Source organism: Sebastes fasciatus, chromosome 2 (assembly GCF_043250625.1).
Source record: "Sebastes fasciatus isolate fSebFas1 chromosome 2, fSebFas1.pri, whole genome shotgun sequence".
NCBI classification, from domain to species: Eukaryota; Metazoa; Chordata; class Actinopteri; order Perciformes; family Sebastidae; genus Sebastes; species Sebastes fasciatus.
In genome coordinates, this window is record NC_133796.1 from 7071558 (window position 1) to 7098146 (window position 26589).

Consider the following 26589-nt stretch of genomic DNA (forward strand, 5'->3'; position numbering starts at 1 on the left):
ATGTCTCCAATGGATAGTTAGCTGTGGGTTACAACTTGAGCCCCATTTTTTTTTTTTTACATTTTGGCAAATTGGCACAATTAACAACATGCCGAATTAGCTATTAGCAGTTTCTGTTTGCAGTGCAACCATGACTGTACAGACAACTATCACTGGATTACTTTGATACTGAAGAAACTTAAAAATGTGATGATTTCCAAGCATGTTCTGTCTTTTTCAATGATTTCTAAGCGGATTTAAGGACGTTCATTTGCATTGGACTTCAGAGACAAGTAGCTAAGGCAATGACTGAGATTTGACTTTAGTTATGACTCTGAAGTAGTACAGATTTTGACTAAAATTGAGCGGCCATCAGGCACTAAGGGTTTTAAAGTATCTAAATTGCCTCCATGAGCTGTGTGTCACAGCCACTGCTGCTGCAGACCGTGTTGGTGAGTGGGCCTAATCAATAGGTCAAACTACAATAACTAACTTCCCATTGTTTTCACACGGGCATGCACCTGTCCCTTTTACCTCCGACAGCAGGATCTTTGCCTGAAGTCATTCTTTCCCTTTTTCTGTCAGAGCTCAGAGGAAAATTGATCACTGGTGATTGACCTGCCTACATGTCAGTGAGATAATATTCTACGTCTGGCCTGTGGACAGTATGAATGGTTTGGACCTTTAGGATACACTCCTCAAACGTATTAGAGCACCCACTAAACAGCCATGTTTTACCTTAGCTCACTGTTTATGCTTAACAAACGTGCATTAAAACATGATGTTGCTGTAGTGAGAGATGTTTATCAAGACGAGGAGCCTACGCTAAAAGAAGAACCATACAGTAATTATTACATCCAATTCAAAGTGCTGTATGCTGTCAGGTCCGTGTTAGTCTGAGTGTGATAACATTGTCCCTACGGTCTTGCTAAACCCACATCCCTGTACAACAAGCCTCTAGGGGGTAAGACTCTAATTATCAAAGAAATGTCTAACACATCATTAAAAAACATCTGGTACACTATCATCATCATCATCATCATCATCATAGTGTGTGTATGTGTGCGTGTTAACATGTTTCAGGTCTAGATTTCAGGTCTGCCATGTGCTCTAACTCATTAGTTGTTTCTTGAATGGAAATTCCAGCATTTGTCAACCTGGGTAACTGTAGTGAAGCAGATCCATCTCCATGTTAACTTGCTGGCTGACCTATTCCGTGGTAATGGACTAGCGAAGATGTGAAGTTCACTATCACAGCTACAGGAATTCCAGGGGAATACTTTCTGTGTTTACTTTCAGTGAGACTTAAACAGAAATGGTTGTAATGATTTCAGTCACATTTTTAATGTAGGAGGCTTACTTAAAAGAAGACTCAGTCAGAACCGAGTATATGTCTACACCGTGTATGGTGCTCCACTCAACATGCCGTTCAAATGGTGACATATCCTATTGTTGAATGCACCTGATTGGTCCCTGGTTTTCTGCTCGCCATTTCAAACAGGAAACAACATGGCGGCCTGCTCGTAAACTTTCTGTTATTTTGTCTTAACAATCCACCAAAATCTACTTCTGAAAACATTTTAAGTTTAAAATAGGCTATGCCACTGTTGAATCATGATCTTAATTATATAACTATCGTATATCGCCTAGTAATGACAGCTTGGTCCAAGTTTTGTGAACTGGATGCGTCGCGCTGGACGGGTTCATTTGCATAACGGACTGTTCCCGCCTTTTCATTTTGAAAGAGCAACGGCCAATGAGGAAACCCCAACACTCGGCAGACCAATCTTGTAACTTCATCACTCAGTCACTCACTCAGGGACAGACTTTTGGGCCTCTGCGGTCCAGCCAAAAGAGTTAAAAACATTTTTTTTATGCTTTTCACGGGTATGCATCTTTAGTATTATCCTGCACGGCGTCTGGATTCTCGCGATATCACAGGATTCTGCGAGAATTGAGATCACACGAAAATCAATCTTGTTAGGCTTCATGTAATACATTTGTGTCCAGACAGCCAGTATCCGGACAAATCAGCGTCCTGTGAGGAGTTACTGGCAACTACGGGCGTGGCTTAGGCGTGTTTGAGGCAACACGTAGAGGCGACTGTTCGTTCTAAACAACAATGGCGGCTCCTGAAGAGGTTGCCATAGATGCTGCAATAACATCAGTTATATCAGAACTGGAGAGTATATCTTCATCGAAAGAAGAGCAAAGAGCGACAGAGAAGGCTTTTCTCGATGGAAAAGATGTTTTCGCTCTTCTCCCGACTGGCTTCGGCAAGAGTTTGATTGACAGATGGTTCCCTCAATCACCTGCCAGCTATATTTGGAAAGTGCCTGCCCTTTTTTTCCAAACAGTTTCCATTATTTTATTTTGCGGTTATATGGTGGTGTGAGGGGGTAAGGTGGAGAGAATCGGGTTGAAAAAATGATGGGGGCGCATTACAACATACTGTATATGTTGATACTGTATGTGGCTGTGTTATATTGTCTTGCTGCACCTGCACAGTGTCTGTGTTTCTTAAATTTCTACAATTGAGAGTAAGCGTGAAGAGTGTGAAAATAGTAATAACTCATAATGAACACAGTGATGATAACAGACCCCATGTTGACAAATACCTGAATTCCCCTCTAAAGTCTGGTGATGGGGTAATTTCTGATCCTGGTTGGGTTCCTCTTTCACACTGTGTTTCTTTAGCATATTTGTTTCAGGGAAAAGGCAAGATGCTATCACAAATTCAACACACACAAACATAAGCCCCCCCTGCTGTGCAAGTATCTCTTCATTACTGTATGTGTAACATGCAGTGGATGCAATAGCTACCTAGTAAGGCCATGAAGCAGATACAGATGGCGAAGAGGGAGCTGAAGCTCAGGCCCACGTCCTCTCGATAGATGGCCAGCGTTGTCTCGCAGTGGCGTCCTCTGTAGCCCTCCGAGCAGTGGCAGGTGAATTTGGAGGGCGACTGGGCCACGCATGTCCCCCGGTGACAAGGCCGTGTAGCACAGAGGGTATACACACAGGACTTTCTCGTCACGTTCACACGGATCATGTGGCCAGGGGGACATCTGCAAAGGAGGGTTGGACAGGGACAACAGGGAGGGGAAGGAAGGAGGAAAACAAAAGAATCATGAATAATGTTACCCTCATTATTGTTCATTTTGTACATAATGTGTACATTAATTGTACACAATGTTTGGATACAGTGGAAAAGGAATTAAAAACCCTTGTTGAAAGTTGGTTCAATTTTAACAAACTAACTTTAAAGGGGAACTGCGCCCATTTTCAATATTCATACATGTTCTTCATATAGTCTAATAATGTTGCGGCTGTCATGTAATCGCTTGGGGCAAGCTGGCACCGTCATTTTACGTTCACTATAAGTGCTTGTTCTTGCCATGACAGGCTCAGATTGTTAATATAAATGCCTAGGAACCTTAGGAGTGAGTTTGTTATGTTGGGAGTATAGAAAGCATAGCTCAGTGTTATCTAAAAGGTTTTCAATGTCATGGCTGAATATTTAGCTGATTCCGACAATGTGGAATTGTTGTCCCCATTAGTCACTTGTACACAAAAACATGAGAAAATAGAGTCCAGGTTGAAAAATACTAAAGTTATCCTCTAACAGACATTTACTTAAATGAAAATATTCCAAGATTATTACCTTAAGACTAAATTCAAAATGTTTGTGAATCGAGCAACAAATACACAAAGCAAACTTGTGATTAATGTTGAAATAGAAAGAATAACATTGTAAACAAAACTACTTACCATGAACCAACAAACTCATTGTTTATTAAATTAAATTACTCTAAAATTGAAAGATTAGGCTGACTTTAAAACAGCTCAAATCATGTATAAAGTTAAAAATCAATCATTATCTGAACGTAATCAAAGGTTGTTTGAAATAAGAGAAAGTCAATATGATTTGAGAGGAATTTGCATGTTTAAAAAAACAAATCATACTAATATTATCATCAATAAATTTCCATTCAAATTTCAACATGCAGATTAAGATGTCTTCATCAATTTTGATTAGGTGAATGTGTTATAATCTCTCAGCAGTTATAGATGCATCAAAGAAAAACAAATGCAAATAAAACTGGAGGAACAACAGGAATAAAAGAAATCATATCGGACAGTTGCGGCATTAGAAGATAAAATGAAGATGAATATAAATATACAACGCCCTATTGAATGTTCATTACTATGTCTCACTCTGAAAAAAAGTGAAATACTCTCCTTGAGTCAGTGATCTTCTACAGATGTACACCTCAGTAGAGAATGCAGTGGAGGAGAGGAAAATGCTGACTGTGACACTGGCGGTAACAAGGATGATTTTATGCAGACAGGGGCACATTTTCTGCCTCACTTCAGAAAGCACCACTATAATTAAAAGCTCATTTGGGTGTAACAGCTCAAACAAACATTTTATGAGCCCATTAATTCGGCATCCCTTTCAATGTCTATGGAGCTGCTCCAGGCTGTACATTTTGATGACATCAGATGAGTCTCTGGAGATCTGAACGGCTCATGCTTATAAATATTGACTCAACTTGACTGGGAAACAGCAGCATTATATATTCAAAATGGTTCTGTAATTTATCTCATTACTGTTCCTCTTCCACCATAAAACTAATCCAGATGAGATGCTAAAGGGTCAATTTACTGTATCATCTGCCCAACTCTGTGTCCTATGAATGTTCATATGCAACTAAACTGGAGCAATTTATGCTAACTGGCAATATTCCAACACAGTCTCACTGCAGTTCGTGAAATAGTCACAACATTTAATCTATTTGATTTGTTTACATAGACACCAATTTCCTTTTTTTTCGTGCCGCTCAGCACGACTTTCAACAACGTGTTTTTTGTTCTTTTTCCTATGAATGTCCAGCACGTGTCAATTTCCACTCCAGTTCTTTCAAAATAAAACTACTTAGTTATGTTTAGGAAAAGATCGACTTGGTTAGGCTTAGGCAACAAACTCTGTAGTAAGCTTTAGGAAAAGATCGCGATTTCGGTTAAAATAACACCGGAAGTGCTATAACTTAAGGATGGATGTTACGTGACAAATAAATCAACTCTGACTCGTGTTTTCACACGGGACACAAACGCCGGTCTCCTGGTTGAAAGTCCTGTGTTTTTTGACTCACCCATCCACCCCGACCTCCGCCTATTCCCTAAGACTAGAAACTGTTACCCTTGCTTTAATGTCAGTGGTTGGGGCAAATGCACCACTAACTTTATTTGCATTTTGATGTGTGTGTTTGTATGTGATGCAAATGTGATGTAAATCTAACTGGCTCTGCTGCACTTAGAGAGATATTTAGGTCTACTTTTTACAGCATTATGCATGCAGCATCAATTTAAGTGGTAGCCACAATATAAACCTCACATTAAGTCAACAAATATGCTGGAAATGTCATGTTTAATACCCTAATAATCTTGAGGAAGTGGGTTCTGTTGGTTGAAGACTACTTGTCTCTACTTCTCTCTGATCGCCAGACATGTACAGGATACAGGTGTTTTAACCAGTATCTATTTTAGGGCTTTACTTTTCCAGCATTTCACCACAAGCTGCAATATATTAATTCCCATGAGAGCATTCAGACTGGACTCTTCTGGCCTAAATTCTATTTTTGCCACAAGTGCCAAAACAAAGTGGAATGACTCGTCCGACTTCTGTAAAATCAATTTTCAGAGTTATAAATTACTCTTCTTAATGCATTTAGAAATGCCAGCTATCTTGATAGAACAGGATACAAATGACCTATGAGTTTGAAACACAACATTTTAGAAGGTAATTAACTGTAGGTGGGATTATTAAGCCATGATAAATGCTCAGCGTTCAGTATTCATTAAGCCTGCTTGGAGTCTGTGTAGGTGTTGAACACAGGAAGGCTGTCAGTCAACTACAACAGTGCTTCTCTTTTCTCTGCTCTCTCTTATCATTAGCCATGACTGAGGGTTATAGGTGTCTTATATGGTTGTGGCTGTCGCTCAGGGGGTAGAGAGTGTCGTCCACTTAACGCATGTCCGAGTGTCCTTGGGCAAGTAATGTGAACGTGTGTGTGTGTGTGAATGGGTAAATATTGACACGTAGTGTAAAGAGCACCGACGTGTCGGAAGACTAGAAAGGCGCTATATAAATGCAAGTCCATTTACCATTTAACCCAAGGTCACACTTCACGACCTTCAAAGTCGTCAGATCGCTTTACTGTTCACACTACACAACTTGCTGTCTTGTAATCAGGAGTCTTTAAGTCGTTGTGGTTTTCACACTACATGACTGACTGGAGACAGGAAGTCACACACTACAAGTTCTTTTATCGGGAGGAATCCCCGATGAGGTCTCCAAACTATGATAAGTCAGAAAACACATGTGAAAAAATACACGGTAAATGACATGATGACGCGAGACACATTGCTGATAGCCTGTTTCAACCGGTTTCCACACTCTTTTTTACTATTTATTCCTCTAGATGCAGCAACAAACCTTGCTCCGTGTTGCAAATGCAACACATACAGTAAGTTCCTTTTGTTACAGGCGACCCCTCCTCCCCAAGTTTCCCCTCAATCCATGTCTGAGCTCTCAGTGGCTGTAGCTCGTGGCCGGAGTACGCGAGTGGTCCAGATATTTAGCATTCTAGATATCAATCTCAGTGGAGAGCGATTACAAAAAAAACATTGCATTGCTCAATCATTTTTCAGTTTCTTTGCTGTCCCAGGCTAAATATTCGATGAATTGAAATGTACAGTAGAAACCGCCTCTAGTGATCACGTCTGTCCGGGTCAAATTGATCACTATAAACGGATGATTATTATAACCAAATTTTTGTTGTTGTGCATCATTTCTCATTACCATCTAATTGAAATTTGTATATTTATCACATGAACACAAAGTAATGAAACGGACCACTTTGCTATTTACTGGCTCGCTGCCAATTATTCTGCCTTTTCCGTATTGAGGGTGAGGCATTGCCGTTTTTGTCCGGCTCTGTAACGCGTGCTCGCATGCCTCGTTCTCTCACACGGTAGTGGCATGGAGGGAGACGGGCGCCGGTCTGCGTGTGTGCCGCAGAGCCTGTTGAGGACCAGAAAAAGTTTCACTTTGGAGGTATAACGTGACCAGGCATCATCAATCCTTTTGACGAGGGTGCTTTCACCATAATGCCCCGCTCCGGGCTCTGGTATAGAACACTGAGGTGCAATAGGGCTCGCTTCGGGAAAAGCCTGATACCGGCAGTCATAGCTGCCTTAAACAACAGGCGTCGCTGAACAGGCCTGAGTGTGTACTGCTGTCCGTCATTTTCTGCTGTTGTCACTGTTGTATTGCTGTCGCCGTGTTACTGTGTGCTGTTGTATGTATTGGTGTCTGAGAAGTACAGTGCTGTGAAAAAGAATTTCCCCTTGTGGGACAATAAAGTCTAAAGTCTATGCTAAAGTCTTTCCCCGTGCACATTCGTTTTTCATTCAGAGAAAATTACTTCCTTTTTCCCGTTATGATATATAATGTGCACGCAGCATCAGCTACATGTATCCAGACGGAGAGCAGACGGTCGGCGAGGCAAAGCATCAAGGGAGTAAAGTAAAAAACAAAAATTCAATTAACGTTAGTCTAACGTAGTTTTAAAATGTCTTTCCATATGTTGTGTATGAAAAGACCCAAAATGAACACTGTAAGCGGACTACTTGATTACTATAAGCACATTATTTAACTAGCATTTGTACAGGTATGATTCTCTCACAAGCTTTTTGATCCATATAAACGTTTGATCACTGTAACCGTGATCACTGTAAGCGGTTTCCACTGTACTGGTTGTATATTTCTGCACGTAGGCGGGTACATTCATGTATACGCATGCATGTGTACAGAATCCTCTCACCCATCACCCCACAAAAATAAGGTCACGGTGTAATTTGGTTACTACTGTAGGTTGTAAGCAAGCACACTTTAGCAGGGTTATTTTTGGTATCAGATGGGCTAAAACACCACCTTCATAACTCTCTCTATATATGGGATATTGCTCTGATTCAAGGCCCATGTAAACCGCTTTGACGTGTGGAAAAATGAAAAGTTATGGTTGCTAAATTATGACTGGACAATTGTGGTTCAGCAAGGGATTTAGCGAACAGTCAATTGAATGCCACAATTGTCCTTTTTTAAAATTAAATCAGTGATTTTGCACGAGCTAACTGTTATTATCCACACTACAGAATGTTATTATTCGACGGCGGTCCCCCAGAGTAATCAGGTATCAAACACTTGGGCTTGGAGGACTCGCTGGCAACACTTACTGCTCTCTAATCATCTTCCAAGGTTCAGGTCAAGTGGTGAAAAGAGAACAAGGCGAACAAGCGAGCAGGGTGGGGATGGAAGGGGGGGAGTGGGAGTGTGTATGTGTGTGGCAGTAGTACATGGCTTAAAAAAACTGGGCAGGAGTGAGCAAGATGAGAGCCATACAGACCAAGAAATGAAGGGGCAGAGTGGGAGAATGAGAGCCATTTGAAAAAAAAAAAAAAAAAAATAGGTTGGTGGATGGATGATGCGGGTGAGTGGATCAGAGGAGTGGGAAAAAGGTAAAGGCAAGTTTAAAAGCGAGGCTGCACAGACTGAATGGAGGCTGATGTTTCCAATGGCAGAAAGAAATTGCTGAGATTAGTGCATGTGGGTAAGAGCACTCCGTCGGTCCGTGCCGCGGGAGTGGGTTGTTAGTTTGCTGCGGCTTTTCATCGCACGACATTTCCCATTTCCCGCTGACAAACAGATAACCCTCACACAGGAAAAGTCACACAGGAAAAGTCACACAATAGCGTATGTGAAATGTTGATCAAGCAAAAAGTGTGAATCCCGTCAGGGTCAGAGGGCTGGGAAAATTATTTATTTTCACCTCCAACATTTTAGGCGTTTAGCTTTAGCGACTGAGCAGATGGAGCTCACTGGCTTATTCATCGCCTCTTAAAGGGAGACGTGGCTGTTGCTGAACACACTGGCTCTTGTGGGGATTTAAGTCTTAAAAGTCTCTCTGAGGCCACGTTTAGACCGACAATAACCACCGCACCACAGTCATAGTGAGGTGGGGGTGTCATGGCAGAGCGCTCTGGCAGAAAAACAAAAAAGATCATGGTGCAAATTTTGCTTCAGTGTAGTCTAGTGTTAGCCAGCGAGCCACCCTGTTGGCCAATCATGTTTACCTCACAAACACCATACTTGCCAACCCTTTTGATTTTAACAGGAGACTCAGGTTTTTCATTGCCCTCTCCCGGTTTCCTCCCGGTGTCACAATTCCCCCGTATTTCTCCCAATTTATGACAAATGTTCACACCTTTCTTTTCCCCTTTTTGATATCTCAACATGTTTCTGGCACTGCACAGCGTGTATAAGCCTTCCACCCGGACGACAATACTGGTGGAAGAGAGCTGCTCGTGACACAATGCGGTTTGAGCTGCGCTCGCCGCACATTACAACGCGGGGCGCCCGAAGCTGGGCTTTGCTCGATGCAGAGAATAGTCGTCGTTGCGTGGAGCAAGCCACTGGAAATAACGGGTTTCAGAGCGCAGTGGTGCCGTTGTCGCGTTGTGTCTGAAAGGACCTTCAGTGAGTGAAAGACGGAGAGGGAAATGGAGAGTACTGAGATAAAGAAATACTCAAACAGGGGCAAAAAATAAATGAATGAACAAATAAAAACTAAGAGATTCACACAAAATTCATGCCAGAGGGGAGAATTATTCTGTATTCTTTCCTCAGAATTAAAATATTAAGAACACTGCAAAAGCAGTGTTCTTAATATTTTGCCATTTTTATTCTTTAAAAGTCACCAGAATGCACCAGAAAGGAAACAAAGACTCTGAAACTCAAATCTTTCTGGGGGAGGACCCCCAGACCCTCGCTTTCATTTTGAAATCCTCCCTATTTTTTGAAGTCTCAAGGTTGGCAAGTATGACCAAGGCAGACAGGAAAGTTGTTGTGAATACTTGCCAGAGCTGTAAAATCCTCCCTCCGAGTATAAACTGCTCCCACTGTGTCATTATGTTTGATAAGCCTTCAAACTGGACTTCCTGGTTTGTAGCCTATTTCATCTTCTCACCAAAAACCGTTGCAAAAATGCAGCCTGTAACAACTAAGCCTCCCTGGTGTACCTCCCAGTTTAGAATTGCTATTTTAATGTTGTTTCATGACGCACTCAGTTTATTTGTTGAGTTCATTTTGCTGCCAAAACCTAGTTGACTGTTTCACCCGCAAATGGGTGCAGACCAGAGGCCAGTTCAAATGAATGTGTGATGTCATATGAAGCACTGTAGGACTGACTCTGAAGCTGCTCCGCAGTATCTCTCCTCCGTCAGGCAGGCTGAGGGGATAGCGGCACAGTGCTGATCTGAGTTCACATGACACCCTGTCCGTGACTAAGAGGCTAAATGAGTGTACTCGCTCGTTTGTTTTTCAAAGAGCGTGATATCAATTTCAAAAGGAAACACAATGAACACGTAATGTGTGATGACCTTCAACCAGTTTGGCACTTGGAGATTATCTGACGGTCACATCACATTTATTTAATTTCAGCCTGCAGTTTTTAATCAAGAAACCGAGCAGCGAGGGACAGTAAAGGCAAGTTAATTCAGGCTACGTACGTACGCTAACATCCGCAGCCCTGAAATGACAGTAAACCAGGCAATCAAACCTGCAGAAAAAGGTAGACTGAGGTCAGAAAGAAAGCTGTTGAAGAGTTGAGACCAAGCGACAACCTCCAGATGTCTGAAAATGAAGCCAATATAGAAATGCCAAAAACTGCAGTTCTTCCAATGGCCACACGGGGCTGGCTCCAAAAGGGAGTCAATCTCCATAGATGTTAAAATGCCCAACTTTATAGCAGAAATAATCCTGTTTACAGCCTGGTATGAAAAAACGGCTTCGGGCTCTATAGCTTGTGTTGTTAATTGATTTCAAATAATAAATATATACATACATTTGCATAGAGCAAGCATATTTGCCTACTCCCATGTTGATAAGAGTACTAAATACTTGATAAATCTGCCTTTAAGGTACATTTTAAACAGATTAAAAATGTGCGATTAATTTGCGATTAAACACGATTAACTACGGACAATCATGCAAATTATTGTGATTAAATATTTCAATTGATTGACAGCTCTAACGTTTATTTATTCATACATACAGTTGGCCTAAAAGTCCCAGGAACTGGTTATACGGTGTATCTGTTTTAAGGTTAAACAAGTCACCTGTGTCATTGTCACTCCAGTTGTTGCTTGGTGATTGCTTTCTATCATGCTGGCCTGGACTTTTTTTTTTCTGGTTGTTCACTACGTTGAGTGGACGGTAATTGGCTGCCACATTTTTTCCTGCTGACAGCTCCCTCACAGCTTCCTCATGCACACGTGAGCAAACACTTCTTGTGCACATAAAATAGTCGTCATTGAATTTGACATTTCACCGGCGTTAGAACAAATAACGGCTCAGGGATGCTTCATCTTTAAAGGTCACCTATTATGCAAAATGCACTTTTCCATGTCTTTTAAACATCAATATCTGTCCCCAGTGTGTCTACAGGCCACCATAGTATCATAAAAGACCATCCTCTCTCTTTTTCTCCTCCTCCGTTTGTCCGGAAATGGGTGCAGAAAAAAAATTCGCTTTTTTCCTTGTATCTTGACGTCATTAGGGAATGCAAGTCACGTGAGGGTTTCCTGGTCGAACCAGAGAGAACCTTCAGTAGCTGACCCCGGCCCACAGCGCGTCACTGTCTCTCCTCAAAGTAGCTCCCTACAGTTAGTCTGCAAGAACCAGCAGAACAGGCTTCATGTACTCCCATCATCTAAATATAACATGTTCTTTCACAAAGGCTTTATGTAATTACACTGTTTAAACAGATGATATTTATATATTATATATATTTGATGTCATGCATGTAGCAGAGTACAGGTAGTAAATAGTGACTTGTAAGCAACACAACACATTTCTGTTTCACAGTCAAACTTTATTTGAGTAGACAGATGACAATATTAATTATTCACAGCATTTGTAATCATCTCACCTGTTAGTTAGTTATGTTAACATGGTACAGGAGAAAGTCTTCAGCTCTGGTAAACTATGGTAAGCTAAGCTCCGGTGGTCTGTAGTCATGGTAACACAGAGACAGCTACTACTGTAAATAATATACCATTACTCTGATCTTCCATACGTTTATCTTTTAGCAGAAATAATGAACTGACTACTGTTTCACATCTTCTATTTTCCACCCTGATGGTCGCTGTGTTTACACACCGTGTCATAGCGGTAGCATGTAGCTAACCCGTTAGCATGTAGCTACATGCTAACGGGTTAGCTCTGTATCTCCCATCTGCTCTCAGCTGTCTGCTCTCAGCTGTCTGTTCTCAGCTGTCTGCTCACAGCTGTCTGCTCTCAGCTGTCTGCTCTCCTCTGGGATGATTCTGTCGGTCATTTCTCACAGATGGATCTGTAAAGACAGACGTAAAACAGAGTGTATGTTTACGGTTTACAGAGTTGATGCATGAGGTAAACACTGAGTTAACTAACAGAGCTATAAACAGCATTATTTACCTGAGAGAAACCGTCAGGAAAACCTGGAATCTGGACCGCAGATGTTCATCATGTGTCGCCGATTTCTGATCAGATTCCTCCGGTAACGTGCGCTGGGTGAAGTTTCTGGTTTATAAACTTTAAAGTGGTTTATAAGCTCTATTCTAGCTGCCTCTCCCTCCACTCGTCTCTCTCTCCAGAGCTTCTCCGGGAGGGAGGGGGAGGGTGACGCTGTTGTTGAGGACGTTTGATTGACAGAAAACGCTGACCAATCAGAGCAGAGTGGGAGGAGACAGAGGCTACAGACACAGAAATCAGCACTTTTGGAAATGGGCTGAAACAGAGGTTATAGAGACATGCTGGAATGCATGATCTGATTGTTTTTTTGAAAAAAAAACTTCAGAGACATGGTTTGGAGGTGTCTGAGACCTATAATAACTAGTTTAAATGGAGTATAATATGTGACCTTTAACAACATTTCCCACGTTCTCAAGTAGGTCAGGGTCAGGTTCTTTAGAAGCTCATTTATGCAGCTATGAACAAAAATAATGCCAAGGTCAAAAGCTGCAAAAAAATGGCTTCAGAGGAAGAGTGAGTTGGTTTAAATGCATGTGTATTCATGCCTCTGTGTCAAAACCATGAGTGTGGAACATCCACGTGCGAATGTGCAGTTACATGTGGTGTGTATGGGGGTTGTGTGTGTGTACCTGCATTCGTGCACTCTCCACAAGTCGACGCAGGTGAAGGGGGGGCTACATTGGTTCCTCTTGCAGGAGTCGGACGAGCACCCAGGGGAGAGGCCTTGCATGCTGACCTGGGAAACCCCATCTCGCGGCTGGCTGTCCAGTGGAATGTAGCGACCGTTGAGGCGTACGTCCCTCATGCAGCCTGCAGGGAGACAAATGGAAAAAAGAGTTCAGTGGAACAAGAAATACACTGTTGTCACATTCAACTACTGTAGACACACACAATTAAATTAAGAATTGGATTTCATGTACCTGGTGAGCAAATCAACCACATGTTCTTGATAGATTAGTGGCTCCAGTTCTAACACATAAATCCACGCTGGTTTCTGAGTGAACACAATGTTACATTGAGTTTCTTGTGGAAAGGTGTTTATGGCAGCATCTTAAAATGCCATTCATTCTGTTGGAGGAAATCTCTGAGGGCAAAGATTTGCATACATGTTGGATTTTGTATAATGTGCTCCACGGCACGCTGATAGCTGTGCTGTTTACACATGTCACTGCTTCGCTGGGTTACACTCCTGAGACACTCACCAAAGGGGAGTAAACATGTTTGAAAGGCTGTTTGCAAAATGTTGCACACAGTTAATGGAAAAACATTACAAATAGGGCTTCCGCATGGAACAAACCCCGACGGGTCTGGATCGTAGTTGTAGTTAAAGGCCCTGACACAACAAGCCGACGGGTTTGGGGCCGTCGGTGAGCTTTTGTCGGCGTAGTTTTTTGCGGTCTGTCCCGCACTGTCCGCTCTAGTCTGCCTGTGTCGGACGTTTTTCCGGCCGATTCAGCATGTTGAATCAGCAGTGGAGCTTGTCGGTGCGAGGAATCACTCCGATTCGCTGTTCAGTTTAAACGAACCGGTTAAGCGAAACGGAAGTGAGGAAAGCATGCAAAGGAGTAAAGTCAAGAGGACAAACACAGATGGCTCTTCTCATTTTTCATCCCATCTGATCATTCCAATACACGTATATTTTCACAGCGACATGGCCGTCTGGAATGAAGCTATGTGGTGAGTGAGAGTGGTGTGAAAATGGTCGGCAAACGTCGCTTTGTTTCATGTACATATCATAACAACAGCTTGTATATCCGCCGTCCTCGGTCTTCCGGTTTCCCTTTTTCAATGACGAATACGGACTACCGGCACCTGCTGGTGTGAGGAGTTATTTCCTCTCACGCAGGAGCAAAAAGTACGTGCTAACTGGCCGTCGGCTGTAGTCTTTGCGGTGTGTTCAAGTACACCTTGTCGGCCAAGACACAGGCGACGTGAGGCGACGCAACAGTCGGCCTTCGTCGCCACTAGTTCTTTTGATGGTCATCCTAAGCATTTAGAAACAGTCAGCTGCTGTGAAGAGCCCGGGAACGACTCAGGGTTCAGTGTCTCGCTCGAGGACACTTTGACATGCGGACAGTCGTGGATCAAACTGCCAACCTTGTGATTAAAGGACTACCTGCTGTACACCCTGAGCCACAGTTGCCCAGCAGCTGAGGTTATGATAACCTTTATGTCTAACTCAGTGTAGCGAATGTTTCTAAGGTGTTACCATGGAGCGTCTGAGCAACTCCTAAGGACACATTTCTGGTGTTTATTTTCTCATTGCATAACTACTAAATTGATATATTCAGTCAAAGGCATCTAGCAGTGAGGTTACAGATTGCAACCAAGTGAATACTCCTCTGCTCACCCCTCCCTTTCTGTAGAAGAACCAACAGGTGGCCTTCAGGTGAACTCGCACCACCAAATTCAATTGAGAAGGCTTAAACCCTATATAGCGGACTCAAAGTATCCCACAATGCATCGTGAAAATTAGTGGACAACGATGGTCACTAACAGAGCACTATATACCATCATGCATTGCGCTGAAGGAAAAATTGCAGTCGGACAAAAAGAGAAAAAGCAGCGAGATTGAGACAAACCTGAGTTGTGGCACGAAAATAATATATTGAATGTGAGCAGAGCCGCGCATCCCAACACAAACGGCCACAAAGTACTTTGTATTTATTAATTTGGGAATATACGCTTTTTGGCCCCACATTCATAACGGACGTTGATTCTTACCTTTCACAATGAAAGCCCTAGACATATACGCTGAAACACTGCTTACCAGGGGGAACTTAAATTCACTCAGAGCATTTCGCTAAGAGACGTTTTAATTGTGCGACCAAGAAAATGATCTGAGTAGTGTCCGAAAGTGTTTTTTCATTTTGCAGATAAGCTCACTATACAGTCCTCTACATAGAACTCCTTGGATATTGAGTAGGGAGTTGTGAATGAGTGAATGTTTTTGGACACAACCATAGTTATTAATATTATATTCCATATTATAATCTGCCAATAGATCCCCTATAATCACTATTTGAAAAGAGACGTTCACAAAAGTAAACAGACAATGGTGCACACACACACACACACACACCCTGCCACCATCTATCACGTCTGACTCTTTTGAAGTGAAATGCTTTTAAAGTCCATTAAATAAACACATGCATTGTCTTTAACTGCCTGAGGCACAGCTGTCTAACTCCAGGGAGCTTTCTTTCTCTCTCTCTCTCTCTCTCTCTCTCTCTCTCTCTATATATATATATCTTTATGTCTGCATCTCTCCATAGTTGTGACCTCTTTCTCTCTCTATTATTATACAATGTCTTACCTTTTTCTAGTTTCTATGCATCCTAACCGGAACTCTTTTTTCTGTCTGAATCTTTTGATTGTATCTGCCAACATTTGTTTGTTCGGTCCTGCTTCGCTCTCGGTCTCTCTCAGACGAGGGTTGGGGCAAACAAACTGATAATTTAGCGAACACTGTATATTATGACTCACTCAGCAAACTCAAATAAGCCAAATCTGTATGTTTGTTAAAGTCATTCTTTGAGACTGGAGTTGGTATTGTTCCAATTAGCAGGTTTAATGAAATAGTTCAGCATTTTGGGAAATACCCATATTTGCTTTCTTGCTTGATACCACTCATATCTGTACAGTAAATATGAAGCGAACGCTGCAAGATGGTTAACTTAGCTTATCTTAGCATAAAGACTGTAAACGGGGTAAATAGCTAGCCTGGCTCTGTACAAAATGTAAAATAGAAAGTAGTGGTTTTACAGAGGTTTGTCTGGAGGCTTTAGCAGAACTGTTCACACGTATCAGAAGGACCAGTCTATTACACAAATATGTACTAATGCCACTCCAAACACTAAAACAGAGACTGTCCTCTCTAGAACGACAGCATCAGGGGCACTTTTCATTTCAGCAAGTAGTGAGGAGGTCAGGGTGGATTGATGGGTCAACAACACTTTAACACGGGAGAGTGGGAGATTGTTTCCTGTTTCAAACTGACAGTCAGCATCTTTTAAGCATGACCCCCACCGTACTTATTTTAACCTATACCACAATGTTTCCTGAACGTTAACAAAGTATTTATTTTAAGCCAACCAAGACGTTTTTGTGTGTTAACCTAACCAAACCTTGAAGGAATATTTGCTCCGGTGCCGGTACTCCTCTCTGTTTCTAGATGCCGGGGGCACGCCGACCGTCATCTATGGATAAGTACCTCATACAAACCCACTTCAAAACACCCAAAATATTCCTTTAAACAAGAGTCACAAACAAGAGCCTAGGATTTGTAACCAGTTAAATAAATGTTATTCAAAGGCATAATGCATGATCTTGCTTATTGTTAAGCACAAAAATAAACAAGACGTCAATTGCAAGACAGTTGGTGTACTTAAAATAGGGCTGTCGATCGATTAAAATAGTTAATCGTGATTAATCACACATGTTTTATCTGTTCAAAATGTACCTTGAAGGGAGATTTGTAGAGTATTTAACACTCTAACCAACATGGGAGTGGGCAAATATGCTTGCTTTATGCAAATGTATGTATACATTTATTATTGCAAATCAATTAACAACACAAAACAATGACAGATATTGTCCAGAAACCCTCACAGGTACTGCATTTATCATAAGAAATATGCTGAAATGATAACATGGCAAACTGCAGCCCAACAGGCAACAACAGCTGTCAGTGTGTCAGTGTGCTGACTTGACTATGACTTGCCCCAAAACTGCATGTGATTATCATAAAGTGGGCATGTCTGTAAAGGGGAGACTCGTGGGTACCCATAGAACCCATTTACATTCACATATCTTAAAGCCAGAGGTCCAGTTTTTACTCGCCAAAATTTAGTTTGGAGCGTTATTTATCCTCCTTCGTGACGAGCTCGTATGACATGGTTGGTACCAATGGATTCTTTAGGTTTTTTAGTTTCATATGATACCAGTATCTTCACTCTAGCTTTAAAACTGAGCCGGCTAAAACATAAAAATCACAAGTTGCGTTAGTGCATTAAAGAAATTAGTGGCGTTAAAACAAATTTGCGTTAACGCGTTATTACCACATTCACTTTGACAGCCCTAATTTAAAAATATATTGTTTCAATGATCTAAATAGAGGTGCAAACTTATCACAACAAAAACAGGCATACTTTCCACTCACATGTTTTAAGAAAAGCTTTCAAATTTATAGTACGCTAAGATCTCTCGACAGTATTGCATACACACTTTACAGACACAGAGAAGCCCCTTACTCCCTCGTCTCTACATACATCCGCCAGCACATCATCTCAGCTAACAATGAAGATGCATTTGGGTGAATTAGTCATAAAACTGTCATATCAATCATTCATTAACACATAAAATATCAAAATTCTCCCTTGAAAAGAATGCGTATGAATAGATAAAAGGACTTATTCCTGGTAGCACTTTTCAGGAGGAATACTTGTTAAACCCGCTCACATGCCCTGAATGACACACCACCCTTTTCACTTTACACTGTGACACATCAAACGCATCACATTATCTTTTTTTCTCCCACACACACGCACACACACGCACACACACACACACACACACACACACACACACACGCACACACACACACACACACACACACACACACAAAGGTTATATATATGAAACAGCCTGGATGATGTTTGGATGGTTTATAGCAAACAATCTTTTGTGTTATTTTGCCATTTTACTATTGTATGATCCGTCACTTCTCCACTGAAAGGGACATTCAGGAAGATTTATACTGTTGTGTGTCATAACCTTGTCCCATTCTCTACAGACAATGTTTAGCTCTTAACAATTCAGCCTAGCATTCATCTGCCTGAGATTTGAAAGGATGTCTCTCTTGATGATGAGTGGAATAATCACTTATTTTTTTTCTTCCTGTTGAAAAATAAATCTAACAAAATCTTTAAAAAATTGGTCCTTGGCAAAAGCGTCAGGTTGACAACAAAAGAGGATTATTGGAATGGTTTGCACCACCAATCCTAGCTATTAGAAATAATAAAAAAAAAAAAATCTCTTTTTGTGTGATATCATATTCTTATCCAATTGTCTATTGAGAGAAAACACTGTTGAAATCCTTTACAGCGTCTTTGTATCTTAAAGGTTTTTTAAAAATTACAACATAATATTGATTCATATTTGATCAGCGCTGCCGAGTTTGACCGTTTGATCAGATTTCGCGAGTGATTGACAGTTGCTCAGAGACGGCAGACTCCAGATCAGCCCTGATTGGTTGTTTTCATCCGGTCTGTGAAATCTTGCAGATGCCCTTAGGAGCACCGGAGGACATAGAGGCACAGGTTTTTAAAAATTTTTTTTTTTCAAATTACCTGTCTTATGCACTACTGTCAGGATATAGTGACTGTTTTATAAAAATAACTTTTTTTAATCATATTTGCTCCATTTCTACCCACTGAAGCTTTAATAACTATTGTTAAACGTGCACAAATAAGACTAAAATAAACTGTGTAATTCTCAAAGCACCTGCCAAAGGTGAAATGCACCCTTAACTGTGCTGCCAAGCAAACAGCATCTCGGTGCTCCTGTTCTATTTGCACCAATTTAAATTAGGTAATATGCAGAAATTGAGTGCAACATTGGTCCCTCTTCTATGCAAATGAGCCTCATTTCAAAAACAGTCCAATTCACAAAGATCAGTGTTAATAGCCACACTCAGTTACAGTGAAATTATTAGCACCTTCAGAGAGATTTCTAAGGGGTGACACGCCCAGACTTTCCAGTGATCATCACATATTAAATCATAAATACGTTTTTTCTCTGTCACGTTTAAATCCCTTGCCTGAAGTGTTGAGGAATTCCTCTGCACCTTGTCGGTGAGGACCTGTAGCTCTCTGTCTGTCTGAAAATGTAATTACTTTGTCTCTCTAACATTGTTCTGCCTACTGGGTTCGTGGCGCAAAAGCAACATTTATAGTTTATTATATTTATACATTTATAATTGCAATCAGATGCAAAAAAAGGAAAATTACACTCTGCTGCAAAACATTATGGGTTGCCTTGTAGTATCATTAGCGCAATATCCAATGTCCATGAATTGGACCTTGAGATGGGACAGATAGCGGTTGCAAATGATGCAAAATTCACAGTGCTGCAATCCATTATTTGTGAATTTGCCCGTCATTTTTTATTCAATGCTATCAACTGTGAATATCCACAGTAGAGAGAAGAATTAACAGGTAAAATCAGCAACTTCACAGAGGTGAGAAAACTAAAGGATATGTAAATGTTCTGCCATTAGCGCAGTGCAGCTCAGAAATCCTCAGTACTGAAGCTGATTCAAAAGGAATAAAGTAATTATTTAATGTTTGTAAAAGGAAGCATTACGGAGGCATTATTCAGTGTAAACATAATTACACCACTAAATGTTCTCATAAATGATTGATCAAAAATATCTGCGTGTATTTGACAGTTGTTACTAAGAGAGAGGGGTTCTTTGAAAGTGGCAACACATAGAAACCAGATGGGAGAGCAGAAAGCGACAGAATGCAATGTTCACATCTGGTATGTCAGACTCGGGTCCCTGAAAGTCCTGATTGAAGAGGGTTTTTCAGCACCTGGACAATAATTGCTGGTATTGGTATTATTTTGTGCTATGGTATATTAAAAAAACTTACCTATTGTCCATTTAACTAGTTGTCCTTCAGCCCCTAGCTGCTCCAGCTGCTCCCATGCAGACGTACTTGACAGCTCCCACGTGTGAATGCAAAGTGAACTTTGCTGACGCGGGGAAGTGCTGCAAGGAGCCTGGGATTCAACCTACAATATGTCCAGTTCACGAAAACCTTCATTGCTTCATTTGCTGCTCTTAACACCTGATGTCTGAATGTTTTTTTTCTGATTTCTGGTGAAACTATCCACCAATGAAAATGCTTGCAAATCTTCTCAAAGATTAACGAACAAAAAAGTCAGCGGAGAGCCCTTAAACCTTGTTGTTTAGACCTGTATGTGCCGTTATCACTTACCCTGGAAGCTCTTGTTGATTCCAGAGGGGAAGGTGTTTCCCAGCATCACCACAGTGGGGTCAATGATGATTTCTCGGCTCCGGCCTCGCGATCCCGTGATCTCCCGCTGCCCCCCGCCGCCGTCCAGTCGCAGCATCATCTCATTGTCGTGCCGATCTAGGAAGACCTCGTGCCATTCACCGTTGTCGAGGCGATAGGTGGGTAGGGTTAAGTTGTAGTCCCCATCCCCGAGGTTGTAGAAGACGCAGAGGAGACCTTGGAAGATCTTCAATGGGAAAAAAGGGACATTTAGTATGAGCTTTACACGTTCAGCTTAAGTTTGACTTCAGATGTTTGGTCTGGAAATGAAAGTTTTTTATTTTTGTTAGCATTTTGTGTCTCACAACTACTTCCTTATAACTTGAGCTTCGAATAAAAATAAATGTTTTATAGTGCCACGTGGCTACCTGTTTTAAGTTGCTAAAAGAACACTTATTAATCAATTAATAAAACTTTATTTTCATACAGGTTAGTGCCATATAAAATGCTTCACAGATGACTAACAAGCCAAAATTTGAGGCAAATGCACGCAAGACAGTAAAAATTATGGAAATGTAATGAAATAGAATTAAAAGCTATAATAACCGTAATAGTTGTAAAACAGTGTGAAATAAAAACTAGATTAACAAAATAACAATAAAATAGAATACCATTTAACAACTTCAATACAATAAAGTAAGTAAATAAAATCATGTAAATAATGTCTATAAACCATTCTTAATCAAAGGCCAGGATGAATAGGTAGGTTTTAGGTATATGTTTAAAGATTTCAACACTTCCAGCAGCTCTCAGATCCTCAGACAGACTGTTCCTGCGGCTCGGAGCATAATAGCTAAAAGCTGACTCACCAAAGGTTTTAGTCCTGCACTTTGGAACAACTAACAGACTCGTCCAAGAGGATCTGAGGGGCCGCACCGGTTCATACACTGGAAGCATGTGAGTCATACATACCGAAGACCATGAAGTGCTTCAAAAACAAGTAAAAAAGTTTTAAAATCAATACGGAAACTGACAGGCAACCGATGTAAGAACTTTAACAAAGATTTTAAAGTCTCCTTCTGGTCCTGGTCAGCTCTCGGGCCGCAGAGTTCTGAATCAGCTGGAGCTGATTTATAACTTTTTTTTAATGGTAGACCAGATAGGAGAGCATTACAATAGTCCAGCCTGCTAGATATAAAACATTAGTCTCTCTGTGCCACTTGGCGAGAGAATCAATGCTCAACTTCAGCACAATCACTTATCACAATGTGACATCTGCAAACTGCTAAATCATAGTCATATTTCCACAGTGAATGCAGGCTTGGCAGTTGACAAAATGAAACCCTTAAACCTCGCCAACTTTGGCTGAGCATGGCTACTGGCATTGTGTTGTATGCTATTAAGTGTATGGTCTAGAACAGCGACACAGCAACACTCAAACAAAGTGGGTGCTATACATTACTGTAAATTACTGTAGCATAATTGGGCAGAGAGCATGAATAACTAACGTCATGAATCTTGGCACGATGTACAGATCAAAAGCATCGGTAAAAATCGTCAGTGTGTTGCAATATACAAAAGCTGACTTCAGTAATAAAAAAAATTACATAAAAAAAAGAACTAGAAACAATTTTCTTCCAAGCTACAACTGCCATCTGTTTGTCTTTGAGCAGAAAGAAGCACCCGATGTACCAAATGTATTTTTCGATGTCTTTGAGTGGCACAAACTGAATGACATTCAGCTTCTTTGTTTTTGGGATGGTGGCGGACGTCTCAGCGGCACAGATCTCAAAACCTCAGAAAATCAAATCACAACGGTCTACATGGTAAGACACCACTGAGGGTAAAGGTGTAAATGTGTTGAACTGACTCAAGTCCAAATCTCAGGTTTTAAAGGTACTGTATGTAACGTTTTACACGTATAAATAATTTTTTATTTCCAATCTGCGAACAGTTGTAACCTGACCTAAAAAATGAGACCTTCCGCGACTTTCTGGGTTTCCTATATCCTCTCGAATGCAGGCCGTTTTTTAAGGGAAAATCAAACTGATGTGACATCATGCATGCTCGCGAGCGCTTTAGCCGTAGCTAACATTCGGTTAGAAATGGAGTCCGCTAACGCCAACAAATGACCAGCCCCCACCACAACTCAGATTCCAACACAAACTCCACGGAAACACAAGAAAAACCCAAAGTTACATCTAGTGAAGCCCGTCTTGCAAAACAGGAATGTGACCGACGTCGGGCAAAAACTAGTGTTGTGAGAGTGGCATAGGTCAATTGGAGAATAGCAGAGCCAATGCGTGCACGTGGGATTTGAGTGGTGAAGCAAGAGAGAGAGAAAGCGGCAGTGAGTGCGTGAGAAAATGAGCGCGCAGCGGAGCAGAAGAGAGTTGGTTTAGCGCTGATCAAATATGAATCAATATTCTGTTACGTTAATGCCTATTTCAGAGCTCAAATGTTTTCAGAAACATCTTGTAGTGTACTGTTTAGCTGTAAAATGAGAACGTTTTGTGACCTGACAGCCATGTTGAGATCAGTTGAGGAAATACCAAGCACCCCCCACCAGCCGGAGCACAGCCAATAGGAACGCTCTCTCTCTGAAATGTCCTGTGATTGGCCAAAGTCTCGCGTCAAGGGCTACATTTTTCTAAAGCCTGGAAACAGAGCCGTGAGGAGGTGCAGAAGTCTAGATATTTATGGAATGTTTGTCCAATGATGCCAAAAATATACTGCATACTGCCACTTTTATCACGTTCAGTCATGTGTGTCAGTATTAAGAGTGCGAGTGCGAGTGTGAGCGCGAACAACAGGATGCTGACTATCGTTGACTTAATAGCCAAAGGTGTCACTGTTAACAAGCAATTTCTGATTCTAATAGAGAGTCCCATTAAAACTGATGGGTATCAGGAGAAAGAAAATATTTTACTTGATTGGTAAAAGACTGGATCAATTGGCCAATTTGACCAGATGGCCGGATCAACTCCCTGGAGGTTGGCAAACACAGGGATAATGAAAAAAAGCCCCACATAGTAAACTGACATTTCCATTATTCAATGACGGTGTAATCTCAATAACACCTCCTTCTTATAGAACAAATAAATACAAAAAACACAATCTACATAATAAAGGTTATAGCTTTCCCATCACCTCCACCCTCAAAGTTGTGTCCGTTAAGCAGTGTCAACACGTTTCACCATAATATAATCACTTGGGGAGCAGCTAGTTGTCTTTTGTGCTGTTGCCATTGGCCTAAGACGAATTTTAAATGAGGCACTGCTCTGGTAAAGCTGACATTTTAACTTGCAATTTGTTGACTTGTGCAAACATGCCCTGCTGTCTGTGCCGTCAACACACACACAGACACACAAGAAGAAGTGTCTTGTGAGGAAGTGATGCTGGGAAAGGGAGAAAGAAAGAGAATTTATGGATGAGACGTGAGAATGAGGGAGGAAAAAAAACGCATTTACACAACAAGCTGTTTCCCTCCGCCCTCAGAGCTCGAGATGAAAACGGTTCTATTTTGGCTTGGCTGTGATGCTAATAATCACATGTCTATCACCGAGTAATATTCATTTTAAACAAATCCAGGAGCCCGTGTTTCTGTGTGTGTGTGTGAGAGAGGGAAAATAAGTCAGTTTAAAGAGAGATAGGGTGGCGGGTGGGTCGTCCTCATTTCAATTTCAAACCGTTTCCTCCAAGTGTCCCACTGAGCATAATTTTCTCCCCTCCATCTTTCTCTGCCACCGCTGCCACGTAAACAGAGGACTGAGATGAGAAGGGCAGAGAGACAGAGACAGAGAGATGTGAGGAGAAAGAAGAAGTGGGTGGCGACCATTAATGTGCCCACTCGTTCTCGACATAATAAAGACAAACCAAGTTTTTTGGGGGGAGAACTTTGTCAAAAAAAATAACCATCACGTGTCAGCTCTCTCTGTTCCTCTCTACCAACGTCCGTCTTTTTTCTTCCATTACTCCCATCCACATCAAGCACCTCTCCTTCACCTATCTTTCCATTTCCCATCCATGTCTGTCGCTTCTTCTCCCCTTGAAGCAGCCGAGTAAAGTGCTGGTCGGCTCCAAGGTTGTTTAGTTGGAGAACCGTGGCTCATTTCAAGGCTCTGTGATGAAGTATTAATTATATTTAGAATCCGCTGGGGCGGTGCTTTTTAACCAGACACACTCACAGCCACCTGATTTTAGCCCCAATTAAAGCTGAACGAAGCGGAGCAATTTGGCTCCTGCTTCGCTCCCTGGGTGGTGTGTGTGAGCGAATAGGTTCGAGGGTATGTGTGCGTGTGTGTCTTTGCAGCAGCGTCATACACTAGGTGTGTATGAAGGTGTGCGACTCCATTTTTGAGTAAACAGTCCCACAGCAGGGACAATCCCGCTCCCCCAGATGCTTCCCGTGACAGACTGCTCTCGATGCTGCAGCCTCACAGACATGCTGCTGATGTGTTAATCTAGCCTCTTCTTATGATTAAATAATGGTGTGCAAATACAGATTATGTGCATATATGACCCGCTCATGCACTTTTCCTTCACCGTAAATTATACTGGCAAATGAAACCGAACTCTGTGCTCATTACTAGCAACACACTCATACAAGTGTTACTTTCCCCCACCCATATTTCCCTACTTCCAGAGATATGACCTGCAGTCTCCTGCTTTAGAGACTAGATATTGACTTGGTCATAAGAAAATACCGTACGCTGCTGCAAATGACATCGCTCTGTATAAACACCGCATGTGGAAGGGATGGGTTTCCCATAATTTACGAATAATTTCCTAGTTTCCTGGAAAGTACTCTGTAACTTGGTGCCAGATAAAGGGAAATTGCAACTTCTCCTCTGAAAACGGTTCATATGATATATGATTAAAGTTATCCCTAATTTTTCGTGCATTGTCCTACGAATATCCAGCAACATGTGACAATTTCCGTTCGTTACATGCATACTGTCTTTTCAAAATTAAATTCCATCTTCACAGGAAACAACTTGGTTAGGTTTAGGTAACAAAACTACTTAGTTAGGTTTATGAAAATATCATAATTTGGGTTAAAATAACTACGGAAGTGGCGTTACTTAAGTACGGAATGTACGCAACAAATAATTCGGTCTCATGGGCAAAAGTCCACCTCAACCTCCTCCCTATGTAGAATTATGTTTTCCTGGTTCACAATTACGTGGATTAAATATGCATTGATTTCATGGCATACATACGAATATATAATATGTACAGTGCATTACTTTTCATAGGTATAGCTATGAACGGTGTATGAGAACAGCCTTGAAATTGAGCCAATGCTCTTTAAATAAGATCAATTATCCCAAGTACATCATTATTTATTTCCTTTATTACAGGAAACTGTATACTCCATATTTTGTGAATAGTATCCTTGCCTGTACATAACTTTATACCTTCAGTTGACCTGCCGCACTGGCTAGTTTTGTCCTGTTTGTCACTCTTGAAAATATCTGTATGTCATTTCCCAGTCAAGGTAATCTGCCTTGTAAAAATAAATGAGCCAAAACAGTGTGAACCTAATGAAGCAATAAAACAGCAAAGTGACTTCTAGCCCAGCGTGATTTTAATGACTTATTTTAATCAAGGCATTTCTAGTCATCAACACTAGCAGTAGCTATGGCTTGCTACTGTGGTTTTGAAGAGAGAAACTACCAAACTGGTGATAGCACGCAACAGATGTTGTGTAGAAACTTTTGGTCGTTGTTGACTTCTACTATAAGGAGATGACCATCGTTACCCCTCTTAGCTCCTTGATTTTGATTTCAAGAGGCTTTCAAAGGGCAAATATTGTTGGTACCAAAAACAAGAAAAAGGTTTTCCAAAGTTAGTTAGTGTGTGAATGTGTATGACATGCATCCTTTATGATATCTTAAGGGTCATCCTAACCCTATAATGTTGGCCTGGAGAGGGTGCTACCTCTGTGAC

At 41.3% G+C, this 26589-nt stretch overlaps 1 protein-coding gene across 1 annotated transcript in view; it reads right to left on the reverse strand.

Moving 5' to 3' along the window:
• The window catches only part of LOC141783216 (neural-cadherin), a 335373-nt gene that overhangs the window by 22958 nt on the left and 285826 nt on the right, over positions 1 to 26589 (reverse strand). The window contains exons 33-35 of the mRNA XM_074660373.1: positions 20620 to 20884; positions 13246 to 13426; positions 2803 to 3047 (exon numbers count right to left, since the gene is read on the reverse strand). Coding sequence (XP_074516474.1) covers positions 2803 to 3047; positions 13246 to 13426; positions 20620 to 20884 — 691 coding nt within the window. The remainder of the gene's footprint in view (positions 1 to 2802; positions 3048 to 13245; positions 13427 to 20619; positions 20885 to 26589) is intronic.